Source organism: Myodes glareolus, chromosome 9, assembly GCF_982192425.1.
Source record: "Myodes glareolus chromosome 9, mMyoGla1.1, whole genome shotgun sequence".
Taxonomy (NCBI): Eukaryota; Metazoa; Chordata; class Mammalia; order Rodentia; family Cricetidae; genus Myodes; species Myodes glareolus.
The window spans coordinates 66,456,538-66,472,402 of NC_142034.1; the positions used below are offsets into that span (position 1 = coordinate 66,456,538).

The 15,865-nt window shown below is 46.8% G+C and overlaps 1 protein-coding gene across 7 annotated transcripts in view; it reads left to right on the plus strand.

Moving 5' to 3' along the window:
• The window catches only part of Gemin5 (gem nuclear organelle associated protein 5), a 44,018-nt gene extending 28,998 nt beyond the window's left edge, over positions 1-15,020 (plus strand). For 4 of the 7 annotated variants that reach the window (XM_048437761.3, XM_048437762.3, XM_048437765.3 and 1 more), the window contains exons 20-28: positions 415-552; positions 2,204-2,351; positions 5,520-5,639; positions 6,021-6,231; positions 7,710-7,964; positions 9,509-9,671; positions 10,603-11,098; positions 12,636-12,732; positions 13,731-15,020. In XM_048437761.3, coding sequence (XP_048293718.1) covers positions 415-552; positions 2,204-2,351; positions 5,520-5,639; positions 6,021-6,231; positions 7,710-7,964; positions 9,509-9,671; positions 10,603-11,098; positions 12,636-12,732; positions 13,731-13,898 — 1,796 coding nt within the window. In that variant the 3' untranslated portion in view covers positions 13,899-15,020. The remainder of the gene's footprint in view (positions 1-414; positions 553-2,203; positions 2,352-5,519; positions 5,640-6,020; positions 6,232-7,709; positions 7,965-9,508; positions 9,672-10,602; positions 11,099-12,635; positions 12,733-13,730) is intronic. The other 3 variants (XM_048437759.3, XM_048437763.3, XM_048437764.3) reach the window with 1 other exon arrangement.
• The last annotated feature ends 845 nt before the right edge of the window (positions 15,021-15,865 follow it).

Genomic DNA, 15,865 nt, shown 5'->3' on the forward strand with positions numbered 1-15,865 from the left:
TACTCATCCTAATGCCCTACAAAATGGGAAGCAGACGAGGATGAGCTGGAACTTAGTGCAGAAACAGAAACCCTGTCTCCAGAGCAAAGGGGAAGGGAAAATTAATTTAAAATTGGTCCTGGAGAAATGGCTCAGCGATTAAAAACACTGACTGCTCTTCGGAGGACCTGGGTTCAATTCCCAACACTCACATGGCAGCTCACATCTTTCTATAATTCCAATTCCAGAGCTTCTGACACCCTCACACAGACATACATGCAGGCAAAACACCAATGAACATAAAATAAATTTTTTAAATTTAAAAAAAAAACCCTCAAAGTCATTTTAGTAGGTGATTTGCTGATCAGCAATTGACTTTTCCACTGTGACTTTTGTTTTATAAAACAGCTTTCAAACTCTGTCTCCTCTACACAGGAAAAGGCCACCTGGAGAGCGGCCACCCTGAGCTTTTTCACCAGCTCATGCTCTGGAAAGGCGATCTGAAAGGTGTTCTCCAAGCAGCAGCAGAGAGAGGAGAGCTTACAGACAGCCTCGTGGCTGTGGCACCAGTAGGTATGTGCTTCTTGGGAAAGCGTGTTACTTTCTAGAATGTGCCATTAAAGATGCCTTAACACTGGTGTGGCGGTGCACGGCCAGCACCTGGGAGGCTGGGGCAGAGGAATCACCAATTCAGGGTCAAAAAGAAAAAAAAATGACTTGGCAGTGCTTGCCTTAAGCTTCAAGCACTTAGAAATAGATGGTTTTACAGAAGCTAATTCTGCAGCAGTGGCAAAGGCTGGGGACACATCACCCACTGTGTTTTGTCAAGACAGGAACGGTAGCCCTGTGCTCTATAAAGTAGGAGATTCATTTTGCTCACAGTTCTGGAGGCTTGGGAACCAGAGCCAGCATTGCTCAGTGGTGGCAGGGGTACCACAGATGTCAGAATATAGATAAGACAGAGACAGGGCAGGCTGGCTTTGTGGGTGAGGCAGATTGAGCCAAGCCTTGCTCTGTTTCTAATAACTCATGGGGATTAGTCAGCTCCACAGATCAGCAGTCTTCCCAGGAATGCTGCCCTATGTTTTAATTAGTGTCCACCAGTCCCCAGCTCTGGTGATGCCTCTAGCACATAAATCAGTGGTGGACAAACCACATCTTGAAGGACAATTGAACCATATGTGATAAATTTAAAATGTTTAAAACCTTTGGACCAGCAGTTCTAATGACAGAAACTAAACTATACTCACACTCAGAGACTTAGCAAAAAATCTTAAAGACCTACATGTCCATAAGTAAGAACCCTGTCAAGTCATGTACACAGATAGAATAGAAACCCTTACAAATACCCAAAGACTGAGACAGCCTTGTACATCCTTAACATGAGTGAGCTCTTAATGGAGGCAGCTAACATGAGCCTGGAAGCGCTGATCCATGCTATGGCTTGAAATTAGGAAATGAAGAATTATGACCCAGCTTAAGGAAGCAAGAGAAAGTCCCCCTAAATGCCCTTAAAAGACCACAATTCCTCTCCCACAAACATGATCATCTTAATTAGAGATGTAGTCGAAACAGCTTCAGGGGCCAGAGGCAGGAGGGTCTCTGAATTCCAGGTCAGCCAGGGCTACACAATGAGACCCTGTCTCAAAAGAACAACTGCTGAGAAGTGACAGTGAAAAAGCAACCGTTTATCACCAAAAGTGCAAAGATGAAGTACACAGAGGAACTTTGATGGCACCAGCCTTGCCCAGAAAGAGGTGGAGAAGGATGGTGAATTTAAAAAAAAAAAAAAAAATCTGTCTTAGAAATGAGTACCTTCGAATGGGGCATCATGATTGACACATCTCTATGGCTGTGAGGTGGAGCCATTGATGCTGTGGTGAACTTGTAAGTGGGCACATAAATCAGAATGTGTGCTGGGTCTCAGCAGACCAGCCAGAAGCTCTCTTTAGACAGTACCCTCAGCAAAAGGCATGCATGGCCTTGCTGTCACTGTCTGCTCCCACCCAGAAGTGTCCCCTGAACTCTGTCTTTCATGTTGATAGAGCAAGTCAAAGAATAATTCCTGTTTCAGAATATGGGTGTGGGGAGGGAGTTGAAGCAAAAGGACTGCATAGCATATGAAGTAGTGCCTGATTGTTCTGCCTACTGGAGTGATGAAATGGTGTTTTTAACTCAAGTATACCTCCTTTGATGTACCTCCTCCTTTTTTCCCACCTTTAAGCTGGCTATAGTGTGTGGCTGTGGGCCGTGGAAGCCTTTGCCAAGCAGCTGTGTTTCCAAGATCAGTATGTCAAGGCTGCCTCTTACCTGCTGTCCATCCACAAAGTGTATGAAGCTGTGGAACTTCTCAAGTCAAATCATTTCTACAGGTCTGTGCAGTTTGGGCCTCAGCCAGCATCTGGCAAGTACTGTGATCTAAACTTGTTGGTGAAGCAGTGGGGACTTGATGACGCATACAGGGAGCTCCTCTAAGGATTTTCTTTATGTGTGTGTGTGGGTGTGTGCACATGATCTCCGGGGCCAGGGACAGTGGATCCCCCTGAACTGAACTTACAGGACCTTCTGAGCCACCCAGCATGCTGGGACCCAAAGTTGGGTCTTCTACAGGAGAGCAGTGAGTGTTCCTAACTGATAAGAAATTTCTTACCACTGCCCCCTCCCCCTTTTAAGAAAAATCTAATGTTCTAGTCTTAGGGTTTCTATTGCTATGATAAACACCATTGCCAAAAGCAACTTGGGGGAGAAAGGGTTTACTTCAGCTTACAACTGTAGTCTCAACTGCTGAGGGAAGTCAGGGGCAGAACCAGGAGGTAATAGCTGAAACATAAGCCATGTGCCTCTTGGCTTCTTCAGTTTGTTTAGTTTTTCGGTTTTTTCGAGACAGGGTTTCTCTGTACAACAGCCCTACCTCTCCTGAAACTAGCTCTGAAGACCAGGCTGGCCTCAAACTCACAGAGATCTGCCTACCTCTGCCTCCCGAGTGCTGGGATTAAAGGCGTGTGCCATCACCATCCAGCTTGTTCACATTCTTGTCTGTGCACCAGGTGTGTGCCTTGTGTTTGAAGAGGCCAGAAGAGGGCATTGTGTCTCCTGGAGTTTATGTTACAGATGTGTTGATGCTGGGAATTGAACCCAGATCCTCTGGAAAAACAGCCAGTGCTCTTAATCACTGAACCATCTCTTCAGCCATTGATTCCCCTGTCCTCCCCCTTTTTTGAATAGTATGGTCTACTAGTGATAATTCCCAAAACTACTTTTGTGTATGAAAGCCTACAGTTTCACCTTCATCTTAAGAGATCTTTTTCCAAGTTTAGAGTTTTAGATTGCTTCCAGGTGTGGTGGTCCACACCCCCAATTCAGCACCAGGAGGAATGAGGGCCGGAGCATGGGATGTGGTGATGTACACCTGTAATTCTAGCATCTTGAGGAACAGGAACCTAAAAGGATCCTATACTGCAAATTTTCTTTCTACTGTTTTTGACTTCGATACTTTTATGTAACCCAGGCTGGCCTTAAAACTCCTGCCTTAGTTTTCCAGGTGCTTAAATTACAGGTGTGCACTCCATACCAGCTGTATTTTCATCTGTACTGCAGGAGAACAGTGGAGTTTCCTCTATTCAAGCCTTTCATTATCACTGATTTTCAGTAATGTGAAATCCTTTTGTTTGTCTTGTGTGGCTTTTGTCCTCCTTTAGAGAATGCTAAGTTTCATTGTGACTCACCTTGATCTTTTTGGAAACAGGGAATAAAATCTCATGGTGCTAGCCTCAAATCTGTGGCCATGTTGTCTGTTTCTGGAGTGCTTGCAGGCCTTCCCCTATTTCAGAGGGCAGGTTTAGAAAAGTCTATACTATGAGCTGTATGGGCCTCCTACCTTCTGATACCTCCGTTGCAGGCTTTGCTTAGTGAGCAAGTCACAGCAAGCTCTGAGCATCATTCAGCTCCAGTCGCTCTACTTGTTCTTTGTTTGGCCTCTCAGAGTTCCCAGCTTGACCAGAGACCCAACAGGATCCACAAGCAGAGCTCTGGCCACCTCTGTGTGTCAACAGCTTCCTCCTCCTTTGGTGTTACGGCCCTTTGGTTTAAAGGACTATGCCTGGAAGTAAATCCCCAAGTTTTTCTTATCTCTTTCTCTCTCTTTCTTTCTTTTCTTCCTTCCTTCCTTCCTTCTCTTCCCTGTGCAGCTCTGGCTATTCTGGAACTCGTTTCTCAGACCAGACTGGCCTCAAACTCACAGAGGTCTGCCTGCCTCTCCCACCCCTGTTTTGCATTGTTCTTTAGATCATTTCTGTCCCTGCTACAGCTTTACAGTGGCTGCAGCTCAAGCTGAATTGCAGTTGGAAAATGTTTCCCAGGTGACTCAGACCCACCACATACCGAGATGATTTGGTAGGAGCCCCACAAGTGCCCTAAAGGACACTCTTTAGTCTTGGGTCACTGTCACTGGAAAAGTTTTCAACTGTGGGATGCTCTGAGTCCCCGGTGCCAGGTCCACTTTTTTCCAAGAAAGTATAAACTTTATCATTGGAAACATAAAATGACGTGCTTTACTTGGTTCACCTTTGAGAAAATAGCTATAAAATACTCAAAGCTAAATAACTTATCTGTTAGTTTTGTTTTTTGAGACAGGGTCTCACTTTAGCTCCAGTTATTCTGGAACTCCCTATGTAGGCCAGGCTAGCCTTAAATTCACAGAGATCTGGCTGCTTCTTCCTTCTGTGTGCTTGCACCAAAGATGAGCACCATTGAGCCTGCCAGTGCTTTTTAAGAAATGAGAGTTTTCTTGAAGAAAGCAGCTAGCTAGGGATAGAGAAATGACTCAGTGGGCAGTGGGTACGAGTGTTTGCTCTGCAACAGGAGACCCGTGTTTACATCCCAGCACCCAGAGAAAAGCTGAGCATGGCTGCCTATGCCTGTGACTCCAGTGTCAGCAGATGGGACTAGGAGGGTTCCCAGGAGCTCATTGGCCAGCCTAAACTATCTAAAAGAAATGGGATAGCTCAGCAGTTAAAGCCTCTTGCTGCCCAGCCCGTGGACCCAGGTTTGAGTCCCAGAACCCATGCAGTAGAAGGTCTTACAGAACCAACTCCTGCAGGTTTCCTGACCTCCACACTCATGCCTTGTGCATGCACAGCCACAAGCAGTCTAAAAGGAAGGGGAAAGTGATAGGAGACGTGTGTATGTGGGCATGGGCGCAGGCACTCACATGCACCACACACATTTACACACACACACACACATACACACACACACACACACACACATACACACATACTCAAATGCTAGAAGTAAAAGGCAGCTAGTCAGTTTGTAGTGTACTCTTACAAATTTCCCCAGAGATGACTGGCATGGTTTGGAATAATGTCAGGAAGAAAGTGTTCTTGCCATTTTGTGATGGTGAAGGTCTAAAATGCTGATGGGAGGAACTAGTGAAATTAATCATTTGACTGCCTCTCCAGGGCACTCACCGTTTTTCATTGGTAGCCTCATGTGGAGGAACCCTTGCTGACTGACTGACTATGTGCTTTTGCCTTTAGAGAAGCTATCGCAGTTGCCAAGGCTCGACTACGCCCTGAAGACCCCGTCCTGAAGGACCTGTACCTCAGCTGGGGGTCTATCCTGGAGAGAGATGGCCACTACGCAATCGCAGCCAAGTGGTAAGCAGAGAGGCCGAGGCTAATTTAGTACCTGCCTGGAGCACAACAGAATGGACGAACTCAGTGTAGAGGTGGGCACAGTGACCGGAAATGTAAAAAGAAGGGAAAATTCAACCTAGCTGCTTGTTCCACGGTTACCCGAATTGGCACAGGCAGTCAATCTCAGTTACAGACTTGGAAGTTTACACCTGTTTGCATTGATGAGATAAGCAGAATTTGGGGGTGAGTCCTCTGGGTCAGTCAGCACAGTGTACAAACCAACAACACATGGCCATCCTGACCTTGGCCTCCAAAGAGACAGCCAGAGCAGGGCCACCAGGATGGACAAAAGAGGGGTAAAAGGGCGGCATGGCTGGTGACTGCGTTTCATTCTTGCCACAGCTACTTAGGAGCCACTTCCGCCTATGATGCAGCCAAAGTTCTGGCAAGAAAGGGAGACGCAGCCTCACTCAGAACAGCTGCAGAGCTGGCTTCTATAGCAGGAGAAAGTGAACTGGCTGCTTCCCTGGCTCTCAGATGTGCCCAAGAGCTGCTTCTGGTGAAGAACTGGGTGGGCGCACAGGAAGCCTTGGGGCTACATGAAAGCTTGCAGGTCAGTCTCTGGAGCCTGAGGATGGGAGGGGCCCTGGGTCCCTCTCTGGTCAAACACCCCCAGTAGACAAACTTCCAGTTCAAGAAGTGACTCTAGAAGTATCCAGAGGCCGTGGTGGTTCTCCTGTCTCACTGAGATACTACAGCTTGCTGATTACTGTGTTTGGGGTCAGAGATGCACTGCTGTTCACAGTGATCTCTTCTGCTTACAAGTGCAAACCATCTGAACAGCTGCCAGTATAGCCAGCACCTGGGCAGTGCCCAGGGTTCCTACATTAGCACTGCCTCCCTCCGGTGAGGAGTGGTTGATCTCTGACAGGAAGATCATGGTGGGTAACAGGCATGTCTGGTTTCTGGAAAGCTTTGCTCCTGTGTGGCTAGAAATGATTCAGGGACTGAATGTAGCCCAGTGGTAGCTCATTTCCCGGGCAGGTTCCCAGGTTCTGTTCTCAGCACTTCAAGTAATAGCAGCAGTGTTAATGAATAACAGACCCTAGGAGTTGTGCATACAGCAGATTTCACTGACATGTTCATGTTCGCATATTACATGCTTTGGCCGTATTCAGACCCCACTGCCACCACTGTTTTTTTCTGACACATGAGAACTGAGGTCTAGCCTGTAGTCCAGGTTTACCATAAATACAGCCCAGCATGGCCTCAAACTCAAAATTATACTATCTCAGTCTCCCTGGAGTTGGCATTCCATGTGTGAGCCACCTTGCCAGTTCTGACATGGACTGTCCATTTTCTCTATCACAGGAATAAGGCCTAAAAACTGCTCAGCTGAGTGTTTAGAGCCCAGGGAAGATACATAGGTGGTTAGCTTTCTCAGAACTGGAAGATAGAGCCACAAGGTGTATTCATTATAGCATGACCAAGTCTAGGCAGAGCCACTTACCTACAGCTCAGAAAAGGCTGTCCCAGTAGTTCTGTAGCATTTCATTCTCTACCTGAAGCAGCATCCTCAGCAAAGCAAAAATCAAAATAGCTCTGTGGCGTTTTGGTCCACACTCTGGTAAGGGTCATTCTGACTGGTGCACAGCTGCCCTCTAGGCTTAATTGAGGACTTCTCAGGGTGCACCAGGCATCTTGTGGCAATGAGAAATCTAACAAATAATAATTTTCCAGAGCTTTTCTCAGTATTTTTGTTGTTAGTGGATTCCCTGTCAGACCTACTTAGACATGGCCTGTGCCTGCCCAGCTCCTGAGTCTACCAAGCTCACCTATTCCAACATCACTGCACTGTCGGCGAGAGAGGGCCTGATACTTAGGGCTAAAGGGTGGACCTAGGTGTGGCTCCCAGATAGGATCCTCTGTTACAAAGTTTCCTGGACTACAAAGGACGTGCAGAGCCCTTGCATGTCCCCTGTCACGTGGCTCCAGTGAAGCACAGGCTAAGAAGCCTGGGTGCTGTGGCTCACACAGGTGTGACGTCATCTATGTTTTCATGTGTCATACCTCTTTGTTGCTTAATCCCAGGGCCAGAGACTGGTCTTCTGCCTCCTTGAGCTTCTTTGCCGGCACTTGGAAGAAAAGCAGCCTCCAGAGGTCAGAAGCCCCTCCTCCATTTATCACCAGTGGGCTACAGGCTCTGAAGGAAACCTGGTGCAGAGAGTGACTGGTGTGTGGCGCAGCACCTTCAGTGTGGACACACCAGAGCAGTGTCGGGCTGCCTTGAAGAAGCTGCAGAATGTCAAGTATCCGTCTGCAACAAGTAACACTCCCTTCAGACAGGTGTGCCATCCTAGCCTTAACAGAGCTGCGTAGGTCAGGTGTTCTTCATCCCTCAGAAAAATATGGAAAACAGTTTTTATCTCGAAAAAGACAACACAGTTCAGGCCTTAGGAACACACCTCAGATGAAAGCCTTGAGCTTTGTATTCATTTGGGGTTCTCACTTGTTTAATTTTATAAGAAAGTTTGGGGTTGGAGTTATGGCTCAGTAGTTAAGACCACTGGCGGCTCTTGCAGAGGGTTCAGGTTGGGTTATCAGCACCCATTCACAGCTAACAACCATTTGTAATTCCAGTTCCAGGGGATCCAGCACCCTTGTCAGAGTGCTTCAAACTACAGAACCTAAGGGCTGGAGAGATGATTCAGTCAAGTAGATAAATTGCTTTTGAGTGAGGCCCCGTGTTTAATCCCTAACATGGCAGCTTACACCTGTGTTCCCAGGATTAGGGAGGCAGAAGCAGGTAGACCCCAAGGACTCGCTATCAAGACGATCTAGCCAAGTCGCTGAGCTTCAGGTTCTGTGAGAGACCCTGTCTCAAAAGATAAAATGGAGCCAGGTGGTGATAACACACACTTTTAATCCCAGCACTCAAGAGCCAGAGGCCAGCAGATCTCTGAGTTTGAGGCCAGCCTAATCTATAGAGCAAGTTACAGGACAGTAAGGGCTACATAGTGAAATTCTGTCTCAAAAAGGAAAAAAAAAAAGATAAAATGGAGAGGGAAAGACAATTGACATTGTTCTCTGACATCCACGTGCCAAAAAGGATTGCTATCAGATGTATTCCCGTTATTTCTTTTTTTGAGATGGAATCTCATATAGCCCAGGATGGCTCTGAAGTTTATTTTTTTAAGAGTTACCTTATTTATTATGCGTATAGTGTTCTGCCTTCATGTTTGTCTATAGGCCAGAAGAGGGCACCAGATCTTACTATAAGATGGTTGTGAGCTGTGTGGTTGCTGGGAATTGAACTCAGGACCTCTAGAAGAACAGTCAGTGTTCTTAACCTCTGAGCCATCTCTCCAACCCCCCAGCCCTGAACTTCTTTGTATCTAAGGATGATTGAAGTCCTGGTCCTCCTGCCTCCACTTTCCCAGTGCTAAGATTGCCAGTGTGTATCACCACACTGAGTCTATGTGATGCTGAGGTTAAACCCAGGACCTTGTGTGTGCTAAGCAGGTACTCGACCAATCAAACATAACCCCCATTTTGTTTTTCTAATTATAGCTTTGTAGATCCAGAAAGTTAACTTACTTTGTTTTTGTTTGCAGTCTAAAGATAGGATGTTGTATAACTCAATCTTTTGATCTCATGATTCTCCTGCCTCAGCTCCCTGGGCATGCCAGCTTCCTTTGCCATTCATTAAGTGCAGTGATCAGAATGACTTTAACACCAGACAGAGGGTGATGGGTGGGAGGTCAAGGGTTTCCAGAGTAGTTGTTCTATGGGATGGTTTCCAGTGTAGTGCCTAGCTATGGCACCGGGCTTGCCAAGTCTCTGCCACAGGAGGGTGTTAGCAGGTGAGTGAGACTCTGGCCTCTTTTCAGCTGCTGCTTCACGTCTGCCATGACCTGACCCTGGCAATACTGAGCCAACAGACTGCCTCCTGGGAGGAGGTTGTACCAGCACTGCTGCAGGCTGTTCTTCAGAGCTACACCTCAGGGAACTTCACCCTCATGCAGGAAATCTACTCAGCCTTTCTCCCAAGTGGTAAGTGACCCTCCCCTCCCACACACAAACACACACACACACACACACATCTCTGCCTGGGGTGCTCCTATTATAATACAATATAACCACCTCAAATGGTACTGTACTGGGAATGGCAACACCATTAAAAGATGATATGGCTGTGGCAAGAGAATCACCACAGATTCTAAGCTGCATAGTTTACAAAGTGAGACAAACCAGCATCTGCACTGGTGCCTTTACCTGGCTCTGCTCTCTCCCTTAAAGCTCAGAGAGGTAAACAAATAGGAGTTGGCATGGTTGCCTTCACCCTGTCCTCCCTTCATGGGGGAAGAGTGGGGTGGTCAGACAGATCGGCAGTTCAGGGTGCTATGTGGTGAATTTAAGGCCAGGCTGAAGTACATGAGACCTCGTCAGGCCAAGAAATGTGACTTTCCAGCAGGGCAGTGGTGGCGCATGCCTTTAACCCCAGCACTCTGGAGGCAGAGGCAGGCGGATCTGTGAGTTCAAGCCCAGCCTGGTCTATATACAGAAACACTGATTTGGAAAACCCCCAAAAACATAAATGTGCATTTCCAAGCTGGAAAGATCAGGAAAGCAAGGCATTTCTTAACTGTGGGATCAGTCCCTACAATTCATCTCAGTTTTCAGAACACGGATATAGTTCATGTCCCCACCCCCACATTAGTGTGGCCCTGGAGCTCTTAATGAAACAGTACTTTTCTGTCAAGCTGTGAGTGGTGTCACCTGTGGCAGTGATTGCATTGTCCCAAGGCAGGGAAAGGAAATGATTAGTTCCATTGGCTTTGGGCAGAGGATATAATACCAAGAGTTACATTGCTGTCCCTTTTCCTGGGGTCTGTCTTCTTGGGTGATAGAACATAAGGATGAGAAACCAGGTTTCTCATGGATAAAGAAATGTATGACATATCCCAAGATCCTTTTCTTTTAGGCTGTGACTACCTACGAGACAAACTGGGTGACCTATCTCTTGCCACTGCAGCTTTCAAAAGCTTAGAGGCCTTTTTTATTTATGGGCAACTGTATGAAGTCTGGTGGTCGCTCTGTGGGCCTGGCCCTGAGTCCAGCATCTGGGTGAAAAGCACAGTACCTGCGGAGCAGAGGGAGCCAGAGGACAGTGCCAGTGCCGAAGACACGGAGCCTGGGGCTGCTGCTCCTCAGCCACGGTCAAGCCCACCTTCAGGCCCAGGTCTCAGGCTCAGTGGAGAGAGTGAGCGTTTACTTAGTTCCTGCAGAGAGCTATTCTCAGAAAGGCACGCCAGCCTCCAGGCCTCCCAGAGGACTGTTGCTGAAGTCCAGGAGACACTGGCAGAAATGATCCGCCAGCACCAGAAGAGTCAGCTCTGCAAGGCTACAGCCAACGGTCCCAGCACAGATGACCCTGGCCAGGAAGCAGAGCAGGCTCCTTCCCAACCTCAGAGCCCAAGGTAAGATCAGGTTGTCCTATAACTGTGTCCAGATAAGCATGTGATGCCGTTGACTAGGCCTGGGAAGCAGCAGACCTAGGTGAGACAGCTGATTCTAGCCCTTCTGAAGGTACTTAGTGCTTTAGAGAGTACACCTCCAGTAGCACTCCACTGCGATTACAGCTATGTGCTCTGTGGATGTTTCTAGTACCTTTCATCTTGATTACATTCCCCGGGCTAAACCTAGAAGATAGCAGGAAGTGCCGAAATCTGTAGAGGTTATATTAACTTTGAAAAGTTATGGGGCTGCAGAGACAGATTGTAATTTAGGGTACCTGCTCTTTTATTAGAACTGCCTGTAACCTTAGCTCCAGACGATCCAACACCCTCTTCTGACTTTCATAGGTGCGTGCACTCATGTGCATATACCCACTCATAGACATGCATGCATACATTTAAATAGTAAATCTAAAAAAAATTTAAAACTATCTGCCTGTAATTCCAGCGGTCCAGAACTAGAGGCAGGCAGCTCAGGGGCAGCTCCCTGTAAGCCCAATGCTCCAAAATGGGAACCAGAGGCTCAGGGGTTCAAGGTTACTGAAAATTTGGGCCACCTAGGAAATATGGGGCTGTCTCCAGAGGAATTAGAAAATAGTCTGTTATGGCTGGGCGGTGGTGGTGCACACCTTTAATCCCAGCACTCGGCAGGCAGAGGCAGGTGGATCTCTGAATTCGAGGCCAGCCTGGTCTATAAGACCTAGTTCCAGGACAGGCTCCAAAAACTACAGAGAAACCCTGTCTTGAAAAACAAACAGACCAAAAAAAAAAAGGTCTGTTATGACTTAGAAATCCAGTCACTGCTGTAGGCAGAAAGCATTACCACAGAAGGGCAAATTCCAGTCTCATAAGAACTCTGGGCCTGGGGGCTGGAGAGATGGCTCAGTGGTTAAGAGCATTGCCTGCTCTTCCAGAGGTCCTGAGTTCAATTCCCGGCAACCACGTGGTGGCTCACAACCATCTGTAATAAGGTCTGGTGCCCTCTTCTGGCCTGCAGACATTCACACAGACAGAATATTATATACATAATAAATAAATAAATATTTTTTAAAAATTTTAAAAAAAAAAAAGAACTCTGGGCCTGAGCAGGTGTGGGAGTGAATGCCTTTATTTCCAGAACTCAAGAGGCCAGCCTTGTTTACAAATCAAGTTCCAGGTCAGCCAGGGTCACACAGTGAGGCTTGTCTCAAAAAAATCTCTGGTCCTGGACAGTAGTGACGGATACACAACATGAGGAATGGAAGTATGTTTTTAGGCTACTACTTTACCACAATAAAAACCCTGGGGGTCAGCAGGTTGCTTGGTGGTAAAGGCATTTGCCACCATTCCTGAAACTTGGGAACCATCTCCAAACCTCCACATACACCCTATGGCATGCAAGTACAACCATGATCACACACACACACATGTATGTACAATAAACAAAAGAATTTTTTTTTAAAACATTTGGAGTAAAAGTTAAGTGACCATATATGACTTTAGTTTATTGTTCTCTTGCTAGCAGAGAAGAAAGAAATGCATCGGTCTCTCTCCCTGAATTAACCAGAAGGCTTACAGAGGCGAATAAGAGAATAGCTGAGTTTCCAGAGAGTGTAAAGGTAAGGGTGTTGGAGATACTTCAGGACAAACCTTGAAGGTCAGCTACATCTACTATTTTTGTATGTTCTTAAAATTTTAGGATACAAAAGTTAGGTGTGCACCACTTGGTGGTGGCAGGGCACGCCTTTATCCCAGTTCTTGGGAGGCAGAGGCGGGGGGGGGGGGGGGGGGTGTCTCTGAATTCGAGGCCAGCCTGGTCTATAGAGCGAGTTCCAGGACAACTAAGGCTACACAGAGAAGCCTTGTCTCGAAAAACAAAAGAGTTTGGTGTGCTGGTGTACACCTTTAATCCCAGCATGGGGGAGGGGGGCAAAAGGCAGGCAGATCTCTGAGTTTTAGGGCTGTTTGGTCTACAGAGCAAGTTCCAGGACAGCCAGAGGTATACAGAGAAAGCCTGTATATAGAGAAAGCCTGTCTTGAAAAGACAAAAGAGAGGGGCTAGAGAGATGGCTCAGAGGTTAAGAGTACTGACTGCTCTTCCAGAGGTCCTGAGTTCAATTCCCAGCAATCACATGGTCGCTCACAACCATCTGTAATGACATCTGGCGCCCTCTTCTGGCCAGCAAGCATACAGACAGACAGAACACTGTATACATAATAAATAAATCTTTTTTTTTTTTTTTTAAAAAGGCAAAAGAAAAAACTTTTCTACGCAGTTGTCTCTGCGTAGCTGAAGTCATAGCTGAAGTGATTTGTGAAAGTAGCACACAGTAGGCTTACAGCTCAGTCTTGGGGAAAACTAAGCAAGAGTTATGTATGGTTGAGATGTAAAACAATCAAGTCAGATGGTAGATGGTAGCACGTGCCCAGCACTCATGGAGGAGCAGTGTGTTGAGCTGTGGCCTGGTACTAGGAACAGCTATGTGTGTGGGTTGATTTGGGGTCACTGGAGGACTCACCCATGAAGACATGCCAACAGACATATTAGGTTCATGCATTTCTCCATAGAATTGCCAGTGCATGCCCCTGCAGACACTGCCTTGTCTTGTTGTTTTAGGCCTGGCCCTTCCCAGATGTGCTAGAGTGCTGCCTTGTCTTGCTTCACATCGGGTCCCAGTGGCCTGGTGCCGTGAACTCTGAGATGCAGCAACAGGCCGAGGAGCTCCTTCAGAAATATGGCCACACTAGAGCTTACAGAAGATACTGCCAGACCCTGCACACATGAACTTCCAGAGGCCATAAAACCGTGTCACACATGTAACAGCTTTCTTCTCAGTCACAGCTCACCTGGCCTTCACCCTGATCTTCAATGGAAAGATGCTGTGATCACCTGACATCTGAGGGTGAAGCTTGGATCCACTTACAATGGAACCCGCCTGGTGCCTCCCAAGTGGTCTCCTGTAATGGAGCAGAGAGCCAGCAGGGTCGCTCAGAACCAGCCCTCACCAAGACTATCGTCTCCAGCCTTACGTGGTTTCCCCAAAGAGAAAACCTTTGTACTCACCCAAAGTCTGTCCATCCCAGATGCAGCTGCCTGTATAAATCCTTACCTTCGGAAGCGTAGCATTCTGTGGGAGGTGCATTCGACACACAGCGCTGTTGGGTTAGGGCTTTCCCACTTCTCAAAGACTAAAGGAATTGGCCTTGCCCATCGTGTTGACTTAAACATTAGCTTTCTGAGAACAGAGCTAATGGTGTCCTCCAGATTTTGTGACATGACTGGTGGTGGTCAGTCAGCTCAGGAAAAAAATCACTGTTAGTGGTTCTTTAATCTTTGGGGTCATAAAACCCTTTTTGAGAATTGACTAAAACACAGCCTGGAGAACAGCGCCTATTTCCTCATTTTACCTGTGCCTCCCAGATCATTAGACTTCACTTTACACCCTGGAACCCCAAGTCCTATTTATTCACCAGCCCTAGTTACCACACAGCAGGACAGGTCAGAGGCTGATGCCTCCACCATCACTGCTGTAGAATGGGAAAAGCAGATGTGCTCAGGTTGGGTGGGCAAAGCATACCTTCTTCCTGTCTGTCTTGAGGTTCATTGTGAAGGCTTCATCTGTGGGCATCAAGAAATAGTCCCAGCTGGAACTCCATGGGATGTGCATTTTGAGATAATTCTGTGTGCCTGGCTTTGGGGGTCTAAAAAATGCTAAGCCCCAAGAAAAGGAAGTACTGTACCATTGTATAAACTCTAGGAAGATGCACTGGTTTTAAAGGCAAGAGACTTGACAAATGTGAGTGGGTTTGACTACATAAAGGACGGGATAATTCCAAGCATTTTCATCTACAGAACAGGAAAGGTTAGCTCCCTCCACTTGAATAAAGAGTAGTTGGTAACTACAAACTCACCTTTGTGATTTGCTGAAACCAGCACTTGTTGGGAGCAACCCTGCATACTGCAGTAACCTCTGTTACTGCTGGGAAAAACCAGAAGCAGGAGGAATTCAATCAAGTCTAGCCTGGACTCTGAAGCAAGACCGTGTTTCAGAAATAGTCGTAATAATCCAATGAGCTAGAGTGATGGTTCAGGTTAAGAGCACTGGCTGTTCTTCCATAGGACCTGGGTTCAATTTTAACCACACATGGTGGCTTACAGCCATCTGTAAGTCCAATTCCAGGAGATCCAACACCCTCTTCTGACCTCCACATCACCAGATACACCCATAGTACATAAACATACACATTCACCCAATAGAAAAATGAGAATGACAGCCGTTTTCCTCTTCAACTGCTCATTTCAATAATGTGTGTTATCAACTTGCTAACATTTGGATATTATTACTTCTGTATCCCCTACTTATGAGAATCACAAAGTCAGAGATGCAAAGGTGTTCACTCAAAGTTCTAGCAGAAAGCATGTATTACTAAGCAATCTTTAGGGGGATGGTCTAGACCCATTCAGTTACCTTGCTCTGCATCTGCTCGTAGTGCTCCCTACTCCTCCAGCAATGACTGCATTCCCTTCTCTTTCTGCACCTCCACCTCCTGCCTCTTCTCAGCACCTTGCCCTGCATGGAGTCTTGTCCAGCTGCTGCCACCTTGAATTTTTCCCTAAAAAACACTCCCTGTCTCTTAATCTCAGTGCCCTTATACAGTTCAGGCTATATGTGTGTAAGTCATTTACTGTCTGGCTACAGGTAGGTTACCTGCAGTGGGGAGGACAGTGTCGTCAATTGCTCATTCCAACAC